Source organism: Bradysia coprophila, unplaced genomic scaffold, assembly GCF_014529535.1.
Source record: "Bradysia coprophila strain Holo2 unplaced genomic scaffold, BU_Bcop_v1 contig_732, whole genome shotgun sequence".
NCBI classification, from domain to species: domain Eukaryota; kingdom Metazoa; phylum Arthropoda; class Insecta; order Diptera; family Sciaridae; genus Bradysia; species Bradysia coprophila.
The window spans coordinates 5,039,098-5,060,502 of NW_023503972.1; the positions used below are offsets into that span (position 1 = coordinate 5,039,098).

The 21,405-nt window shown below is 36.7% G+C and overlaps 2 protein-coding genes across 2 annotated transcripts; both read left to right on the forward strand.

Moving 5' to 3' along the window:
* Positions 1-4,136: 4,136 nt before the first annotated feature.
* On the forward strand, positions 4,137-7,201 carry LOC119084301 (uncharacterized transporter slc-17.2-like). Its single transcript, XM_037194220.1, has 5 exons — positions 4,137-4,538; positions 4,622-4,849; positions 5,189-6,073; positions 6,158-6,626; positions 6,697-7,201. Exons 2-5 carry the CDS (start codon positions 4,694-4,696, stop codon positions 6,804-6,806), a joined length of 1,620 nt encoding a protein of 539 aa, XP_037050115.1. The 5' UTR covers positions 4,137-4,538; positions 4,622-4,693; the 3' UTR covers positions 6,807-7,201.
* Positions 7,202-20,172: 12,971 nt separating this feature from the next.
* Positions 20,173-20,882, forward strand: LOC119084302 (39S ribosomal protein L14, mitochondrial). The gene is made up of 2 exons (XM_037194221.1): positions 20,173-20,269; positions 20,348-20,882. The coding sequence occupies exon 2, from the start codon at positions 20,349-20,351 to the stop codon at positions 20,820-20,822; it is 474 nt and encodes a 157-aa protein (XP_037050116.1). The 5' UTR covers positions 20,173-20,269; position 20,348; the 3' UTR covers positions 20,823-20,882.
* The last annotated feature ends 523 nt before the right edge of the window (positions 20,883-21,405 follow it).

Sequence of the window (21,405 nt, forward strand, 5' to 3'; positions counted from 1 at the left end):
GTTTTGTAACAATTGCAAGATGAAGTCAGTTTTCTCCAAGCAATCTGCGTAACCTTCAAAACCGATGGCGATCCCCATGGACGCATTCCTATTGAGAAAGTCATCCAGTAAGGCGACCTGACCCACCCAAAAAGTGGGACCTAATGTCCAGATGACAAGAGTCTATGTTACAAAAACGAGCCATCAGAACAGTCGGAGCGTTTGCTGCGACTGAGCCCCGTACAAACCCGTATATCTATTGCGTACGTCACCCTAGTGCGTCTGTCACCCTACTTTGACCGTAAGCCTATGCGCCGGTTAAAGTAGTTAAAGTAAAATTATTATGTAATGTGTGCATCTTAGAAATTGCGCATAGCGCAATTACGAAGCCCCGTACGACGTTCCTTTCAAATAAAACAAAAATTTCAAATAGCCCTAAAATTTTAATTTATTGAGTATAAATACACATAGGGCCTAGTATCGGCCTCAGTACGAGGATCCAAATTTAATTTTTTTTCAACAACATTCTTTTCGGCCTTTGATTACCTTCCAAATGAAACAAAAATTACGAAAAACGGATGAAATTTGCTCGAGTTATATGTAAAATACACATAGGGCCCTAGTAGCGGCCTTAGTCCGAGGACCCAAATTTAATTTTTTTTTCAACAACATTCTATTCGGCCTTTGATTACCTTCCAAATGAAACAAAAATTACGAAAAACGGATGAAATTTGCTCGAGTTATATGTAAAATACACATAGGGCCTAGTATCGGCCTCAGTACGAGGATCCAAATTTAATTTTTTTTCAACAACATTCTTTTCGGCCTTTGATTACCTTCCAAATGAAACAAAAATTACGAAAAACGGATGAAATTTGCTCGAGTTATATGTAAAATACACATAGGGCCCTAGTAGCGGCCTTAGTCCAAGGATCCAAATTTAATTTTTTTTTCAACCACATTCTATTCGGTGTTCGATTATCTTTCAAATGAAACAAAAATTACGAAAAACATATGAAATTTACTTGAGTTCTATGTAAAATACACATAGGGCCCTAGTAGCTTTTCACTTCTAAGGCCCTAACTCACGGTCCACTCACCCGATTTAAAAAAAACTTTTTTTTCCTGGATTGGTATTGACAATACCTATGATTTGCCGTGTCATTTACATTTCCATCGTTTATTTTGCCATAAATATCACCAAAAGACCTTAAATCACTCACGACGGGCCGACCCAAATATGCCCATCTTCGAACTTAGCCTCACTATTTTGACTATCTTTCAGGGAAAAAAAAAAATTTTGAAATCGGATTTGATTTACTCAAGATATCGACGTGACAGACAGACGGACAGACGGACAGACGGCCCAAATTTTTATTGCGGATTCGTCATCTATGAACATAGGCAAAAACTTTGCCCTTACCGTCTGCTTCGAATTCCATCAATTACACACGGCATCGTAATCCTATAAGCCCCTTCGTACTTCGTACGGGGCTAAAAAAATCTGTCTGGACTCCCGACTCTGTACAAGTGATCATCACTACGACGGTCACCGTAGGTAATGTAGTATGACGATGACGCAAATTTTCCAATAATCATTATGACTTGCACTACGTTCAATGAACCCCAACGACTGCATTATCTCCAAAATGTAAGTCCTTCTGGATAGCGATAGTGTCTCAAGTTTATTCGTCTTCTGTTTGTCACAAGAAGTGAATTGGACGACATTACAGGTCACACTCACAAACACACATATTACAGCTTTCTACACAAACCCTTCCTAACTCTTAATTGTATGTTACGTTCAAAAATGGCTGTTTAAACTCCCCTAATATTTTCTGAATATAATTCTATTATTAAGCATTCCAAATGAAAAAAAAAAAAAAATCGAACGAACGAACTAATAATATTTCACGCATAATATCCACATGAGATTTTATGATTTGCAATTTAAGGGGTGGAATATTCAAATATTATTAGTAATAGAAAACATTTAATGGAAGTTGCAGTGATTTTTCATTTTCGTGTCATAACACTAGGGGATACATGAATTCAGGAATATATTAAACAGTTAAAAATCGGAAATTCTTATTTTTCATTTGCTGGAGGTGAATGAAAATTTGTTTACAAATAATTTGTAAGAAGAGTATAGTATACAATTGACCATGCGTGCCAAAATATCAACGCAAAAAGAGTTAAAAATTCTGTTGAGCCAATTTTTTATTATAAAATTCATGTTCGCAAGACATATTCGTAAGTTACGCAACGAGTACGCAACGCACTTCAAGCACTTCTAAATAGAGTACTGAAACGAGACAGTGTATCAAACCAATTTTTGCACTATAAAAAAATCTGGAAACATTTTTCATAAAAACGAGTACTTTATTTGACAGCTGTCACACGAAGCACTTTTGCTTGAAGTGCGTTGGAGTCCGTCGTAAATTTGAACGGCTGAAAGATACATATGAGACGTATTATTTGGTTCTCATATGTAAATCATAATCTGCCTATAAATCTGTACTTTTACAACCTTCGAGCTAAACTGAATGACAATAGTTATGTATGCAACTCAGCATCATAATGTGCAATATTTGCAAACTTTGGATGCCTCTGTTAAATTGGTTTGTGAGTCATAACTTAACCCAGTTGAAGAAACCTGTGCAGATTACACAATCTACAAAGGTTTCTCCAAGCGGAATCAGTTAAGAAGCAATATTTTGTTTTAAACTAACACATTGTTGCATGCTTTAAGAGGCACCGGTACTTTGTCGAAAAGCATACATTAGGGCTATTTTTAAATACTGGATTTTAGTTTACTTTTGATGATATCTTTCCACCAGAATCCTTTTTCAAAAATGTACGACCGCAATTCCGACCAAGAATGTGTTAGCTTTCAACAGAAAATAGATTTGGTTGCAGCAATTTGACCAGCTCTGAGAACAATGAGCAGAAAATTTCATTAAATTTCATTAAACTGCTCACTTTTCTCAGAGCTGGTCAAACGACTACAACCAAAACTATTTTCTATTGAAAGCTAACACATTCGGGGTCGGAATTGCGGTCGTACATTTTTCAAAAAGGATTCTGATGAAAAGATATTAACAAAAACGAAATACGAAACACGCAAATGTAGGCTACAATTTTAGCGAAGTGCCGGTGCCTCTTAAGAGGCATCGGTTCTTTTTTGAAAATCATACATTTGGGCGTTTTTTAAATACTGGATTTTAGTTTACTTTTATTGATATTTTTCCAACAGAATCCTTTTTCAAAAATATAGGACCGCAATAACGACCAAAAATGTGTTAGCTTTCTGTACAAAATAGATTTGGTTGCAGCAATTTGAGAACAATGAGCAGTTTATGAAAATTTTCTTTAAGACGAATTTACACTTGGCTAAATTGTTGCCTACATTACGGGGCAAAGTTATTATTATTTTGATGATAATTTTGGACTCGCATTCTTTTTGGAAAAAGTATGACCATGGTTTGGTGTTAAATCGTGTAGGCTTTCAGTAAAAATTTAAATGTTTGTGGCGATGTAACCTAACTCCGAGAAAACTCAAAATATGTGTCAATTTTCGTGCAATGTTGGGTTTTCTCGGACTGAGGTTACATCGCCACAAACATTTAAATTTTTACTGAAAGCTAACACATTTTAACACCAAACGATGGTCATACTTTTTCCAAAAAGAATGCGAGTCCAAAGTTATCATCAAAATAATAATAACTTTGCCCCGAAATGTAGGCAACAATTTAGCCATGTGTAGATTCGTCTTAAAGAAAATTTTCATAAACTGCTCATTGTTCTCAAATTGCTGCAACCAAATCTATTTTAGAAGTTGGAAGTTATTGCGGTCGTACATTTTTCAAAAAGGATTCTGATGAGGATTCTGACCATTCTGACACACAAATGGTTCTCTCTTAATGGTTTTACTGCTTAAAAAAAAAAAAAGTTCAAAGAAATCGTCAAAAAACAACGAATATTTTTCAGCCAAAATGTAGGCTACAAATTTAGAAAGGGTCCATTCCGTCACTTGCCTAAAATATTTACATGAAATATGTAAGTACTTTAAGCGACAACGACCAAAAATTTTACCTATGCAACCCGACTATTTCCCACTGACTACACACCAATCTTACCTATCTACATATTACATCCATCATAACAATCGTGACGATCATAAAGTTTTGTTATCTTTCCCATATTCACTTTCCGTTCAGATCAGTCGATAAAGTCTTATTCATAGTGATAACATCATTGTGTGAGATTGGTGTGATAGACAGACAGCCGTTATAAATAAATTATTCGGAGAAGTTAGACAGGAACTAGTGGAATTTTGTTGGTGATTCTATTAGTGAATGAATTTCACTTCAATGGGATTTGTAAATTCATTGACTTTATCTTAACAATATCAGAAGATCGGAAGAAACAATTGAGGTGACTTTATACGCATAGTGTGTATACGGTGATCTGGAAAACCCTGCATGAAGCAATAAAATAAATATTGGAACGAGCGGGAGATAAATGACTCGTTGAACTCTTTTTTTTCGTTCAATAATGTACGTGTCAGTTATTAGTGATTCAGTCTGTCGAAATAATGAAATTATTTTTTTTCAATTTTAACTTACACATTTGTATGCAGGTATAAGATGTGAGTGTGTGCCGATGTGTTCGTGTTGTTTAGTCTAGTTTCTTGGAGCGATTTTTTTTGGAAATGGGAAAATTACCTCGAATAACGAATTTTGTGCGTAAAATTGTACCTCCTCACAATCAACAAAATGAATGCAATAATCGTTCAAACCTTATACCCGTCCGGTTTATCATTCTTCTGGTCGTGATTTTATCATGTGCCGTTGACTACATTACGCGGGTGAAGAACTTTAGTTAATTGATTTTACTGCCTGTCCCATGCGAAAGTGGAACATCACATAGCAATTTGCCGCAGCGAAAATGATCGATTACTTGTGGACCATTTTCGGACCATTTTTATGAAATTCAACTCTGGCATGTGGTAGGCAGTAAAACCGAGTTGATTGGATGCTGCTACTTAATTCATTAATTCGGAAACAATTTTGTGATACTCGCTAACTCCCTCGTGTATTTTTGAGCAACTTGTTCAGAAAAGTGTTGCCTCATGTAATGAATTACTTTCGCAGCATCCAACGTAATATTCTTTTACAATCGATCCGAATAACCGTCCGATTATTAGGTGAACATCAATGTGGCTATCGTAGCAATGGTCAAATCTCATCCTCATGCACACAACATAAGTGCAGGAGCGTGTCCATTTGAAGAAACGATTACAGATGTTGCCAATAATTCTTCCTCATTTCCATCGATCATTCACGACGAGACACACAATGTCGTCAATCCTAATCTCACGTACGACTGGTCACCACGAACGCAAGGAATCGTTCTCGGTTCCTTTTGGTATTCATATATGTGTATGCAGGTGCCGTCCGGGCGCATTGCTGAAGAATTAGGTGGAAAGTGGATCGTAGCTGTGTCACTGATCGGATCGGCTGTGATAAATTTCATTACACCTCTAGTTACCGGTTCGATGTTCGTGCTACTCACTAGTCGAGTAGTGCTTGGTGTATTACAGGGCGGTATATTCCCATCTTGTTATGCAATGTTGTACAAATGGATGCCACAAAGAGAGCGCTCGTTGGCTCTTGCTTTTATGGACGTTGGCGCAACAATTGGTTCTGTTGTTGCTGCTAGTTTTACTGGCTATCTTTCTGAGCATGGATTCGCAGGCGGTTGGCCGTCGGCGTTCTATATGTCAGGATTAATAGCGTCTGTTACATTCGTCATATGGTTGGCATATACACATTCGGTGCCGGAAGAACATCCGTCTATAACAGACACCGAGCTTCGTCTTATCCAACAAACACGAGGCACTGGCAAAAATCCGCATGGCACAGTTCCGACTAAAATACGTGGACCGCCAGTGCCATGGCGAGCAATATTCACCTCACCTCCAGTATTAGCTGTCATCGCTTCCAGATTTTCAATAGGCTGGACATTCTTCACAATTCTCAGTAAACTTCCCGCTTACCTGAACGATGTCCTTCACGTAACTCCCACCGAGGTGAGTACTGACACAATTGAGATCGAACAAATCAAGGGAACAGCTCGTCGGAATGTAGTATTTTGTTTGCATTGTATTCCACAGAACGGTTTGCTGAATGCATCCTTGTATACAGCATCGATTCTGTCATCAGTTAGTGCGGGATTTCTATCCGAAAAATGGATCCAAGCTGGATACGTAAGTCGGACAAAATGTAGAAAGTATTTCGCAGCAGTTGCAAATCTCGGTTCGGCTATATGTCTGGCAACAGTTCCGAGCGTTGGTTGCAACAAAACCATTGTGATAGCCCTTTTCATTGTCGCCAATTTTTGTATGGGATGCTGCAGCGGTGGCGATGGTCCCATACCATCTGAAATGACCACAAACTTTCCAGCAACGGTTTTTGCCATCGCGAATATGGTGTCGTGCAGTTCCGGTTTCATTGCACCATATGTGATTGGTATGATTCTCGAATCAAATAGTGGCGATCTGCGATTTTTGTGGTCGGTCGTATTTTACTTATCCGCTGCATTGGCAGTTTTTGGATTTATGGTTTTTGCTGCTTACGGCGAAGGTAGAAGACACACTTTTAACACTGAGACCTTGAGAATTTGTTTTAATAAATTTGTCGTTTTGTTGAGTAGCTAGCGTTCAGCATTGGGATAAACAGCAAGGAATGTATGAATTGACCGCCGTACCTACCGAAGGATCAGATGATGAATATTTTGTTGCCGCAGGCGAGCATGTGGCTTAAGCTGAGAGTGGAAAGAGTTGTATTTGTTTAATTTTAGGCTCCGATTGTAAACGTGTTCTAGTCGTTAAAAATGCTTTAGAAAGTACTTTCAAAATGCCGAGAGCCCACGTGTATATCAGCTCCTCATGGTTTGCTGTTGCAACACAGATCGATACGCCTTAGGCAAACGTCTGGATTGTCAGGGGATGTTCCTTATTACATAGGTTCGTCAGACTACTGATATGTACATGTACTTCCGGCTGAGTAAAATGTGATCACGAGGTTATTGCATGAATTTTAACCAGATTTCCTGATTATACTACCTTACGTTGCGTGTTAATTTAATGTTAAGCCAAAAAAAAGTTTTATTTTCACAATTTATCAATAAATTTATCTATCGAATGTTATCAAACTAACTAAAATCTAGTTCTTCATTTGTGAAACATTTCGCTATTACCACTATGATGAAGCGTAAAAACTCGCAAATTCTTTCCAAACTCCAATTTTTCCTCGAATGTCAGGCCCACACTGCCTCTACGAATACGGACATTTGATGCCCAAAGCTTTTTTTCGATTGTTTGCGTGAACAAGTGACTTTTTACAAAATTTCATCGTAATACGATTTGGATTGGCTATCCAAAAGTCCTTTCGGCAATGTATGTTTCTGGAAAGACTTTTGGAGAGCCAATGTCAAACGTCATTATTAGTCATTATTAAAATTCGAATATACGAGGTGGTAATGCTTGATTTCCACTTACCAAAAAAGTACTCCGTGTGATAGACAAAATTGATTTTTTTCAATTTTTGCTTTGTTTACTTGACAGCTCGCTCTATCAACTATCAAGGCGCTTACACTGTGTACTTTTTGTTGAGTGGAAAGCATACTTAAGGCTGGATTCACACTCAAGAAAAATTCATCCGTTTCCAAAAAATGTTCATCCGTTTACTTAAACCACGCCTCTATTCTATTATTTGATTGCATCCTGTCTATTAAAGCTTCTTGAGTGTGAATCCAACCTAAACAAAATGCCTTTTCAGCTAACCGAAGATCCTTGTGCGTAAAATTTGTTGATGCTGTGGCATATCGTTGTTGGAAGCGATGAATAGCAATATTATATAGCTCACTTGGAAACGTTTTGACTAGATGACAATGTTCCGTTGTTTTTTACCGACCATGACCATGAAACCTAAACTTTAACCGTTCACCATGAAACTAAATTGATGTCGACCATTTTTAGTAAAATAAAAATGTTGTAATTCGTACACTGACAAAAAAGATTTGAAAATCTTACCTGTCGCAGGTAACTTTGTCTCCAGGTAATCCACATTGCCTGTCACAGCTGTACTTTATGTATAGGAAGCTACAGCTGATGCAGCTATTGTGGATTGATTACCTGAAGACAAAGTTACCTGTGACAGGTAAGATTTTCGACTCTTTTTGTCAGTGTAAAGTTGGCAAAAATGAGGTGGTTGGATCATATGACCAGTATAAATAATGATAGAGTGACCAAAAAAGTTCTTGTGAACATTGATGATGGAACAAGGGCTGGATTTGGTACAACTACTTGGATGGGTAGTTGTCTTTCGTAGTAGCTACGAAAGCTATAGCAATACCCTTTCTAGCAAACAATCTTCGTTTTAACGCTGTCAAAATACCACTTTCTTCCTTAGTTTGTAGAGTGATACAGTGTTCACTAATTTCATATTTTAAATGTAAAATGTAAATTGTAGTTACATTGCTAGAGAGGGTATTGGCTGCAACGAAAAATTCTGAAAAAAAGATTTCCTCTTTTACCAATTTTGTGGGTATAACTGTGGAATGTAAAAACTTCAATCGTTTTATTGAGCTCACTGTAATTCAGCAGATTGATTAAGACTCTTTTACGTTGTTAGTTTCGCACACATTTTTCTGCATATAATCGCATTCCAGCCAGAACTCATTGCTTATTTAACCGACGGTAAATGCAACCGCAAACCCTTCCCTTCCACATCAGTCAAAATTGGTGGTTGATTGGTTTGTTGATTTGTACATTGTGATGAACAGAACCGAATCGTTTAATTAGTGCGAATGAGAAATGCTTGGTCCGTAATGGTTACAGAATCTCCCTGGCTGTTACGAAATATGTTTTTGTTATTATTTTTTTTTTTAATTAAACCGAATGTTGCCCCCAGCATTACCATTTCATTTGTTTCAGCTATGACTACTTTTTGTTTGTTTCGTGTGCTATTCACATTCGGCTATGAATTTTGCACGCTTTTGTGGTTTTTCCCATTAAAACCAGTCTTCATACTCGGGATTTGTTGACTTTCTTTTGTTATGTTCTGTGCGAGGCTGAGATATTCAAGGCGACAACAAAAGCGTACTTTCTATATAACAAAACGTTGATGCAAGAAGAAAATAATGTGTTCGCCAACTGCATATAGAGTGCAAGTGCACCGTATAACAACAACGGCATTGGTTGCGTTGAATGCATAGCATAACCCAACGAAATGAAAATGTTCCTATTACCCAGGAGTGGCAAAATTATTACTTTTTTTCACTCATTACTTGAAACTGAAAATTGAAATTGTTCGGTCCCATATCAATCCATTTGCGCTGAAAATTAAAGCTTCTTGGAAGGCACCACCGTCAAAACTTTGATGATAATAAAATAGCAGTTGGACTTTAGGAAAGGGTTCGCACAACAGCAGGTGAGGTACAGGTGAGGTGCGGGATATTCTTTCTCATCTACATCTCCTTGGAACTGGTACATTTCCTACTCGATAACATACATTGGTAATACCATAGAGGTAATACTGTCTGGGCTAGTTAAGTAATACGTTACGGATTGTTACATTAAATTCTACTTTGTACATCATTGCAAAGCGACAATATTTCCTACATACACTCATTGCTTGTGCCGAAATTGGCATAAATGTTAAGAGGAATCTACACATGGCTAAATTTTTGCCTACATTTCGGGGCAAAATTATTATTATTTTGATGATAATTTTGGACTCGCTTTCTTTTTGGGAAAACTACGACCATCGTTTGGGGTTAAAATGTGTTAGTTTTGAGAAAAAATTTGAATGTTTGTTGTGATGTAACCTCAGTCCGAGAAAACTCAATATTTCACGAAAATTGGCACATATTTTGAGTTTTCTCGGACTGAGGTTACATCACCACAAACATTTAATTTTTTGCTGAAACCTAACACATTTTAACACCAAACGATGGTCGTACTTTTTCGAAAAAGGATACGAGTCGATAATTATCATTAAAATAAGAATAATTTTGCCCCGAAAGTAGGCAACAATTTAGCCAGGTGTAGATTCGTCTCAAACGTTAAATAATGATACATCGACTTAAATCCAACAGATTCCTAAGATAAACCTGCCAAAAATATGTTCAACTCAAATGAAGTAAAAGATTTGAAATTGATCACTTGCAAATACTTACATTTTTCTAGTGGGTTTAATATTTTATAAAGAATCTTAGATGAATATAATGGTAAGTTGCCGAAGAAATGAAATATTTACATTGTCCCCTCGATTGTACCGCTGATTTTGTATGGCGTTCATAGTTTTGTTGAAGAAGCTGTTGTGTAGGTTAATAAATACTTGGATAAGTGCGTAAGTGATTTTTTGTTTGGTGGGTCAGATTCCTTGACTTTTCGAACTTTTCAATAGATTATGATTGGCTCGCTTGGTATGTGTTTTTAATGTATATGGTAGCACGGGTCAAAGGTCTTTAATTTGTGCTAGGTGAAGTCCTTTTTCACCAAGCGATCAGCGTAACCTCCCAATTAAAATATCTTGAAATTGTCGATAACGTATGGTGAAGTGTAAAAAACAAAAATCAAAACCCACCAGAAATCGGTGGCGATCCACTTGTCAACGGGCAATACATAAACAAATTCACGCCGTACGTAAGTGTGCCTAAAATTTGAATTTCATGTGAACGAGTCTTTTCTAAGATCGGCCTATGTATACAAGCATAGCACTGAACAAAGCACTAGAACAAAATTTTCAAGCGGGGCCTTCTCGACGCAGTAGTCCAAATTTCGCATATAAAAGTAAATAAATTGGAACGCAGTAGCATTTTTCAAAAATGAAGGGCTAAATGACCGTTAAAAAAATCTGTTCTAGTGCTTTGTTCAGTGCTATGATACAACCCCACTATGTTGATGAGAGACCAGAGTTGCCGGTGAACTATATTTTGGACGCACATGCTCCAGTTGTTGACAGTATTTTGGTTTCGATAATTCAATGTTTATTGACAAATTTTCATTAAAGAATAATATTTGACAATTATTTGTGTGAATTTCTACAAATCTGTTTGAAATGACCTACTCGTCTACATTTTAAAGTGAACTAAAAATTCAAAATTTTTGCCTCTTTAGGGCCTCTCATTAAATTGATACTTGTGGCGCGGGCCAGGCCCGGACTGGCCATATGGTGAATTCGGGGAATTCCCGATGGGCCTTTTGGATTTTTGTATGAGAATTTTTAATTTGTGGGCCTTTTTAAATTGAGTTGCATGGAACCCCCGATGGGCTTTTTCGAGCCAGTCCGGTACTGGCGCGGGCGGTTCAAAAAATGTTGTTTATTTTGTGGCAGATCATATTAGAGAGGCTAAATATCCGTTAAAAACTGATGTAGTGCTTGGTTCAGTGCTGAGTATGAACGCTTGAAACGAAATGTCCATACACTATATTGAGCAAATTGATTTCGTACACAAAAACGGTTTTGTAGACAGAAGACCTGCAATGCGAAAGACTCATTTTTTCAGTAGCTTAGTGGCTTAGCTTAACGGCTGTGAAGTTTATATGAAAAAGGCAACATAACAAAAACAAAATTCCGAATTTTCCTAAAAAACATTTTTTTCAAGTTGATTTCACACACAATCTGTACTGAGTGCGTTTATCGATTTCGGTGTCACCCGCCCTCGTAGGTGTCTTAACCTGTTATTTCATAACCTTGGAATTACGTTTGATAATGTGATTAGTCTAAGGCATCAACTCCCAAAACGTCCAAAACAGAAAACATGACATGTATCAACGCACTGACAGTGCGTTGCATGTATGTATAAAATCTTTTTTGTTTACATTTTTTTTGGTTTGTGTGCCAAATATACTTTTTTGGTGTATATGTATGTTTCAAGGTCATATGAATTGTCAAATTTCATTTATAGAGACCTCATCAATATTTGTATGAAAACCGATCTATGGGGATGAAATCGTGTACGTTCGACCAGTGCAAATTCGTGTTTACAGTTACTTGGAACAAACCTATTTTGGTGTACAAAATAAAATGAACAACATTCAGTAGCTACGGCACTGCCGGAAGCATGTGGTGCATTGTGTATCCATTTTACTTTCGAATTTATGATTTTTTTTTTATTTATTCTAAAATGTCTAGCGAACAAAATCATAATGGGAGTGTGTGTTGTCTGTGACATTATCCGAATACGCGGTAGAGAAAAGAAAAGTTAACACCTTCATTTTGATTGTATATATCGGAATGGTATTATGAACACAAAAAAAAACAACCTCACACCACCCATGCCCTTTACACCGTTAGCATAAGCCGTACTTTGATAGGAAAGAAAATGCTTCATTAAAAATCATCCATTCAGTGGAATATTTCCCATTCTGCAATTTTTATGCTAAAAAGATTTCTGAATTATAAAAATGGTATTAATATAAGCAACCAGGGCACATAATATCACCTATAAGTATACTTGTCATCAACTTCATGGAAAAACGGAGATTCTTTGAAGATATTGTGTGTGAATATGTATATGTTTGTCGGTACAGAACAAACGGGCTAAAGGTGCTTTTTATTCGCATTAATTTCGTAAACTCGCTGATCTAGACTTATTTAAAGGAGTTATTATAAATGCAACGGATTTGAAAATGAACTGATGACTTTGTTGTTTCGAGCCAGGGAAATACAAAAATTTATGCAAAAGGAAAATGTGTTAAATAGACGCAACGGTGCATGCACTTTTCGATGCAAAGATTTTGCACTTTGAACTTTTTTTTTGTTTCTTTGACTTTTGTTTGTTGAAACTATGAGTTTGCTGTTGAGAAGCGTGCATTGTCGAATGATATAAAGTATCAATATAATGGTCTTAGAGCTCGCGCAAGTATTATTTATGACTACCAGGACATTCGTTTGACATCGCCTACGTGTAGACAAATTCTACTATATAATCGTGACGGTTTCATAAGATTTTCAACAAGCTCTGAGATTCTAGCAAAAATCTCAGCAAAAACGTAATTTTTGTTCTTCGACTTTTATTTTTGAACAAGCCGTCAGATATCGTAGAAAAACCAAATTGGTGTGAAAATGACTCTGTCGTGTTAGACAAGTTGAAAATTGAAATACAAGTTTCGTTAGAGTCCTTCTTAGGGCTTAAAAGTAAAAGTCGTAGAACAAATGTTTTTCGTATACTATGGCATAGGTTCCGAATCGGGCTTATTGAAGACTTTGAGCGTGAAAGTGTAGTAGGGCATTGAAGAAAAAGTGAACCAAAATAATACATTTTAACGCTTCCTTACATTTGCGTGCGTAACTAGTTATTTATCTACCAAGGTAATCGGCTTCGCCTCGGATCGACAATCGACATCTAGTGCGAAAAAATACCGGCGTACCTACCGTGGTAGGTGTATACAGCCTTGGTGACTATAAGTGCGCAAAAACAATTTAAAATGAAAAACTTAACGCAACGTTCAATCATTGGGGAACGCATTGAAATCTATTTTTCATTCAGGCCAAAAACGTCACATTCTCTCACCAGGTAGAGAGCCAAAACAACAACTTTTTCTGTCACTTTTCTTACACATTTTGTTTCACTTTTCGTTCCCAATGACGTCAATTTTCGCTTTCAGCTGTGCCAATTTTATTACAGAATTCCTTATTTATTATACGAAATGTTGAAACAATAGATCATTTTGATTGTACGGTACTCGTCAACGTAACCCCACTTAATTTTTCGTTAAGTAGTCCTTAACCTCAATCAATGGACATTAACTACGTTCAATTTACTAGTTTTTACATGAAAATCGTTCGTTAATTCGATATTTTTCAACATGTGTGACAGTTAGGATCGTGTCTGACGTTTACAAGGTTATGAAAATGATCTATTTCGGATTTCATTCGTTATGAGTAACATTTACGTAACAGTGATTCCTCACGAAAATATTAGTGAGTGATATATCACTGCGCAGTGTATTAGGAGACCGATCAGTTAAAATATTCAAGTTTGTTGTTACATTTGGTTCGGAAAGCGACGTTTTGGCCAGCCTGAATGAAAAATAGTATACTAGTTTACTAGCCACTACGAAAAGGTGTGTTTTTGACCCAGGTGGTGAAAACGTCAGATGATGTAGCGGAGCTCCATGAAGTGACGCGATGTAATATATTATTTTGGTTCATTTGTTTTCAGAGCCGGATTATCATTTCCAGCGCCCTGGGCCGTAAGATTACAGCGCCGCTCAAAAATGTGAAAAACGAAATTTAATTTTTTTTAGAAACAAAATGAAATTAAATTTTAAGAAAAGTTGTCTAAATTATGTTTGCTTGTGAATTTTAATTTAATCGACCAATAAATTCCTACTTGGATTTCTTGTGATAGAAATGAACGTAAAGTTGCGAGCGGAGCGAGCGAATTTTTTTTGGTTCACCAGCTCGACTTAGTGAAAAATGATCTCAACATATTACCCGATTTTCCGGTTATCAAACGTTTTTCTTTGTAATTTGTCTCCCGCGAGGTTTATCGCTTGCAACTCATCTAATACCCGAACTCTTTTGAAAACAGTCCTACCAGACGTGCCCATAGAAGGCATAACTATTTTTATTAAAAATCCTCATTCCTCAACAGCGGAAGCTGATCGAAAACAGGAAACATGCAATTTTCTTATAGAGGTATCTCCAGATACATGTCATTGGAAAGGTAATTGTGAACAGAAATTTGTTACTCAAAACAGTTTTAAATTTGTTGATGTTCGCTGATATCGCAAACGTAAGTCAGCAGCTGTTACTGCCACAAAAAAAATATTTTTTGATAAAATTTTGACAATGCCAGGAAATATTCGAGTAGATTAACTGAGTCTCCGATTTGGTGTCATTGGAAAGCTAAGACCAGTAGCAAACGCCTTTGATGTTTTTGTTATTTTTTGTATGCATAGTAACCATCAGATGTTCACCGGTGTAGTCAAATTTTAAGCATTTTTCCAGCCTTTCATATCTCAGTTCAAATAAAGTTTAAACCAAATAATATTTCTTGTTGATTGTGTCGCTTGTAATCCAAACCGAATGAAACTCTTGTTTATCAAAAGTAATTTATTGTCCCGTGCATTCGACCGTTTGACCAGTCATATTTATGGCTAAACAATTAAAATTTACAATAAACTTAGTTTCACTTAACAATTATTCCGTGGAATTCTTAAACTTACGTAAATATCACAATAATTGCACTAAATTGTCTCTATTTCTCAGGTTATACCTGGTTCTCGTATTGCGATTGTTATTGTTGTTGTTGTGGAGTGTCAAATAATATGTATATATGGAGATACCTCCACAAGAAAAAGAAATGTTTTCAGTATTCGATCAGTTATACCACTGGATAAGAGTTGAGTACTTAAAAAAAAAGTTGAGGCTTCTATGGATTATTACCTATCTAGGCACATATAAATGCGTCCGATTTCAATAGGACCGTTTTTAAACGAATTCCATTTATACAGAAAAAAATGACGTTAATCGATAATAACTGAGCAAGAACACTGAATCAAAACCGAGATCTAAACCTCACTTTGATTGGTGTACATTTTGCTTCTGTACTTTAGTCTTACTTTCTCAGCGCCCCTAATTTTCCCAGCGCCCGGGCTCGGCCCGCTTGGCCCGCCTTATAATCCGCCTCTGTTTGTTTTCTTAAAAAAAAAAAACAAATTCGAAGGCACTGCGCACTAACGGCATCAGTTTTCTTACGGGTGCGTTTTAAAGACAAAACTCTATTTTTCCGCTCATATTTCAAAAGAAAAATCCACAATCACTGTAACAATTATCGAATTGCATTTTGAATTTCAAATATATAGAAAATGTTTGTTGTCTCCACGTCAAATTCGTTATTACAAAGAAAATTAATGATAGAACCAACAATTTAATTGCTGCATTTATAAACATCGAAAGCACACAGCATACATAAAACATGCAATTAAATCAACCGAGTCCTTATCGTACTCCGTTATTTTTTTACTCTCTGTACCACGACTTTGTCGCTCAACACCTTTCCAATTAACACCTTTTTTGATTTACGTACATTTTTTTTCTTCATCAGGACGACCTTTAATTAGAGAGCAACCACTCATTCACCATTGGAATTGGAACCCATGAAGTCGCCACCCATTGCCACACAAAAATGAAATTCATTGAAATGTGTGCTGCTTTGGGTTGAAAAAAGTAAACCTTGTGTGTGTATAATATGCTGATGGAATACACGAAAGTGGGGTTTGGTTTTCTCGCGCTTGTTGGTTATATTTATTCCAATTAGTTTAATGAAAAATGTGCGAAAAATGATTTTCCTCTTCCCATTTCTTTAAAAAAAAAAAAGGAAAAATATTTAATTATAATAATTACACAGCACTGTGGGAATGTGAATAGGCCCCACTTTCTATATGGTTGAGTTTATAGTTGCATAAACGTTCCGCGAACGAAACCTGGTTGTCGGTCTGATTACTTTCTAGACTTCCAAGAGAACATGCCAATCGATTAATTGAGCCAAGGCTCAAGTGTGACTTTGTAATATGAAAAATGAAACACCTTCAATGCTTCGCTGATCCGTACAGAACTTCTAATTGCTGAACCGAGCGTTTGATAACTTCCAATTAATTCGAATCGTTCACTGAGTGCCACATCATGGCTCTACGTTAGTGAAGGACCGTGACGCAAGTCTGATCACACTGAAAAATTTGTCAACAAAATTTTCCGCAGGACTGAGGAACTTTTTTTACTTTTCCCCCACCGCTCCTACTACCCCCCACTTTTTTTATTCGTAATCTGGGCGTCCATACGAGTTCAAAGAGCTATCACACGCCTCATAAGGTAAAGATTTGGCCGAAATATTAAATTTCAAAACTTGGAAATTTGTAGAAATTTGTATGAAGAAATGGATTTCCATACATTTTGAAATTAGTCGGGAAACACCGACTTTATATAATTTATTTTGACAAAAACGCTTATTTTAAGAAAATAATTCTTCCACAAGATATGAAAAAAACACAATTATATATTTTTAAAGTTAAAATGAAAATCCACAAAACTCACATCAAATTTATACAACAATCGGATCCGATGTACCATTGTTATTGTTTGTAAATGAAAGTTCTAAACTGTTCTAAAAAACTTACAGCCTCCTGACAGTCTTTTTGAATATTGAAAAATATTGAGAAGTCGCACAAAATTATTAAAATGCTTTTTAAATATATTTGAATTATCGTAAAAGAAATTCTGTAAACGGAGAATTGTTCTATTTTGTGTAAAGAATGTATATAAATTATAAAAATTTTGTCTGCTTCCCGACTAATTGATGAATTTTACCAACCTTTGTCACTCTGTTACAACGAAACTTTTGAATTTACTGGTGAAATTGGCTGAAATTTTCAGGGTATGTTAACGACGTAATTCTAAGAAACTAATTTAAAGGTATTTTTATAAAAGCTTATAATTTCGGAGCTATGAGCGTGTTAAGCTATTGAACTATAGAACCCATAACTCAGAAAATGTGGCAGATAGAAAGTTCGCTTAAAAGACAAATTTATAGAGTTTCAGATTTCAGTCGACACGTGTTTCATGGTTTCCATAAAAAGCTGCCACTTTTTGACGCAAACTTTTTTGTTATAAATTTCTTCCTAAAATTTTTCTGGTAAGATTTTTGTTGATAAAACTTTCGCGTACTTTCCTCATCAGCTGCCATCTGTGACGCATATCTTTTTGCGTGTCGAATCTGTAAGCGTAACCTACACCGATATCAGTTCTTTTGTAAGTGGATAACAGGACTTGCGTCACACCTCCACTGTAAGTGGTTTTGGGCGATCTATAATCCGGAATTTATAGGGGTATTTCGATGATTAGGAAATGTAACCGATAAATAAGAACTGATGATCAAACCGAAACGAATTTTCTGCAATTCATCACAGTTGATGAAAATCTAACAAAAGTTTTATTACGCAAACTTCGCATTAATATTTGGTAAACTTGGTCGATTTTATTCCGCCTCCGTATACAATGCACACGTATACTCAAGCCCGGATTTAACCTGTTACGGACGGCAAGAGTTATTATCGGACTTTTGTTTGTATGAGTGGACCAGCTGAAAAACAGCTGAGAAGGGAATTATGTAGTCCCAAAAAATCATAATCACAACATTCTCCAGGAGCCCTCGATCAAAAGCTGAAAAAATAGTCGATTTCTGAAAAGTTTCATCTGTTTCTCCAAGTCTCTCCGAACTGCACCGTTGGCATTCATACTTTTCAAATATGACATTGTAGTTTGGTTGTCCACAATAGTAGTTGGTGGGACGGAAAAACAATTTTTCTCAGAAAGCGTAAAATTTAGCCATCATTTTTCCAAGGCTGTATACTTTGGGGAGGTCACGCAGATACAGATACGCGGGCAAATATAGTTACCGGGGGTTCACACCACAGTTGATGATAAAATGGCCGATTTCATACAAAAATTCACCTACTCTGATGATTCTCGTCGTCTTGATGATGTGGTTAATTTTTTTACATGTAAAATCATCAGAATTGGTGTGTTCCCGCGTATCTAATAAAATGGCGGTCTGCGTGACCTCCTCAAAGTATACAGCCTTGCATTTTTCAGGGCCATAAAGCAAGAAAATATTGAATTCTGGGTACCATCTCATCATCTCAGAGATGCTGCAAGTTATTTAGAGTAACACTTTGTTGAAGTGGGACGATTGCCTGTTCTCAGCAAACCAGCCCCATTACTTAAAAAAAAATTTTGGTTAGAAGTTAACATAAAAGAATATCTTGAATTTTGATAACTTCGTCAGTCCCATAAAGTAGGAGTTGTCAGTTTTCACCAGTTTCCACCCAAGAAAAGAAAATTGGTTGTTCTGAAAAAGCAGGTGTCTTAACTTGTTCTTTCAGAACCTTGGTTGTAGGAGTAGAAGGTTGTAGTAGGAGATATATCGAGATAAACAGTTTTGCACTAGAGGGATTAATGAGTGATTATCGTCCTAGATCTTGACAGATAAATCCTTCTTTTTAGGCACATTGTGTTTCTAAAAATATTTTTCTTCCTGTAGTACCAAAACCGTCACATTCACTCACCAAATTTAGTACCGAAAGAGCAACATTCTCCCCTACTATTTTCTCTCAATTTTCATTCCCGCTTATGTCATTTTCGATCCTATCTTTATTCTTTCCCAAATGTGTCAAGTTGTTGTATGTACGCGAATGTAATGTTTTTAGTGTTTTGTGACAATGCATTCATAAGGATTGCTTTCAGCATTCATACGGACTGCTTTCGGCATTCATTCGGATGTCTTTCGGCATTCCTACAGATTGCTTATTTTTCGACATTTGTGAGAATACATGCACACGGAACGGACTTCTTTAGGCATTCATACGGATTACTTTCGGCATTAATATGGAATGCTTTTGCACCGGTATGTTGTTATGTTTTGTTCGGAATGTGACTTTGGTACTCCAGGAAGAAAAATAGTATACAAACCACGGAACAAAAAGGTGTGTTTTAGACCACGGTGGTGAAAACGTCCATAGTCTCCGCTCCGCTTCGCGTCGCTCCATCCCTGGACGTTTTCACCACCTGGGTCTAAAACACACCTTTTTGATCCTTGGTATGTAACATACTATTTCTTCCTGGAGTACCAAAACCTCGACCAAAACTGTCACATCACATTCACTCACCAAATTTAGTACCGAAAGAGCAACATTCTGTGACACTTTTTTCGCCCTCTTTTCATCCCCGCTTATGTCATTTTCGATCCTAAGTTTGTTATTTCCCAAATGTGTCATGTGATATAATGAAGTCAGTTTAAACTCAAATCCATCAATTTACTGTGTGAACTGCAATAACAAACACTAATTTTATGTTCAATATTACCTTTTGATCCTTGGTATGTAACATACTATATCACCGAGTTGCATATCTACAAATGTTTTTTCAATAACAGCAACGGAAGTTATACGTTTTGTCACTATTCATAGTTGTTAAATGCATGTTATGTAGTGGAGATGCCAGATGGAAAATTACTCGGTTCAATTTTCTATCGGGCATCTGGACTTATTGCTGAAAAAGTCTAGTACAATTCGTATGACAGTTGTTTTGACAGCAGCTTGACATTTTTAAATTAAAATTTTGTGACATGAGTTCTGTCCGATAACAATTCAAGAAATTAATACTTTACCTGCTCTGGGTTTAAATAATTTGATTCGCGTTCACAATAAACTGAGGTGAATATTTCCCATCTTCCGATTACAATTCCAAATCGAAATGTTCGTTTCATTTGTGTCTTGATTTTTGTTTTCAAGAATGGCACTCCAATACACCGGTACGATATTGTCAACACTACGCCACCAAATCATCCAAAACACCACACATGGAATTCACACAACGGCCGCCTGTAATATAATTCGCAAATTAGCCCGACTCCGAGTGGTGGACAATAGTGAGATCGGTAAGCGGGCCATGGCTGAAGGAAGACCTCCGCGTGTCATTCATGTGTACAACAAAAAGGCAATCGGTTACGTTGGCGACAAGGTGCTGGTTGCCATCAAGGGCGAGAAGAAGCGAGGCATTTTGGTTGGTTTGAAGGCACTTCAAAAGACAAAGGTACCGAAATTTGACACCAACAATGTGGTTCTGATTGATGACGATGGAACACCGCTCGGAACTAGGATACACGTACCGATACCGACAGTACTGCGAACAATTCTTAAGGAGAAAACCCAAGCGAAAGGCGCTGACTACACAAAATTGTTGGCGATTTCAACGAGGTTTTTGTGAAACGAAGACGGGTTTAATTGTTGTGAGATTTAGCATAATAAACTGGTAATTAGCAGTGTTTGCCATCGCGTTTGTTGTTGAGCTGTGCCTACCAAAATCAGCGACATAGGAGGACGATTTGAGAAAAAGTAGAGAAACCAAGGAAGTAATGAAATGTCAAACTACTAAATGACATAACTTTTCGCCACATATCAAGAAACAAATCTTTCGTAGAGCAAAAAGATGAAAGCGACACAGAGTACGAGGCGGTATATGAAAGGAGAATATTCAACTTTTTCGCATAAATCAACGCAATTCAAGCAAAAGTGGTACTCTAAATGGGGTACTGAAACTTGACAGTGCTCCATACAAAATTTTACACTGTAAAAAGAGTGGGGAGGTTGTATTCATGAGGAGTTTACGGTGGTCACCAATTTTACACTGGGAACTAATCGCAAAAAAAAACATGGCAGCGGTAACGTCGGTAACTCTAACTGCAATTCAGTACAAAAACTGAACTGAAATTCCGCTGCATTTTGTTTGAAAAGTTCAGGAAATTTTTGCGATAACGGCCACAGTGATCGACGTAACCTCCTCATATGAA

What these genes read in the sequence shown, in the direction of transcription:
- LOC119084302 (XM_037194221.1), top strand. Translation starts at nt 20,349, where the DNA reads ATGGCACTCCAATACACCGGTACGATATTGTCAACACTACGCCACCAA.
- LOC119084301 (XM_037194220.1), top strand. Translation starts at nt 4,694, where the DNA reads ATGGGAAAATTACCTCGAATAACGAATTTTGTGCGTAAAATTGTACCT. An exon ending in CCGTTGACTACATTACGCGG is followed by an intron (nt 4,850 to 5,188) that starts GTGAAGAACTTT and finishes TCCGATTATTAG; the next exon opens with GTGAACATCAATGTGGCTAT. An exon ending in TTCACGTAACTCCCACCGAG is followed by an intron (nt 6,074 to 6,157) that starts GTGAGTACTGAC and finishes TGTATTCCACAG; the next exon opens with AACGGTTTGCTGAATGCATC.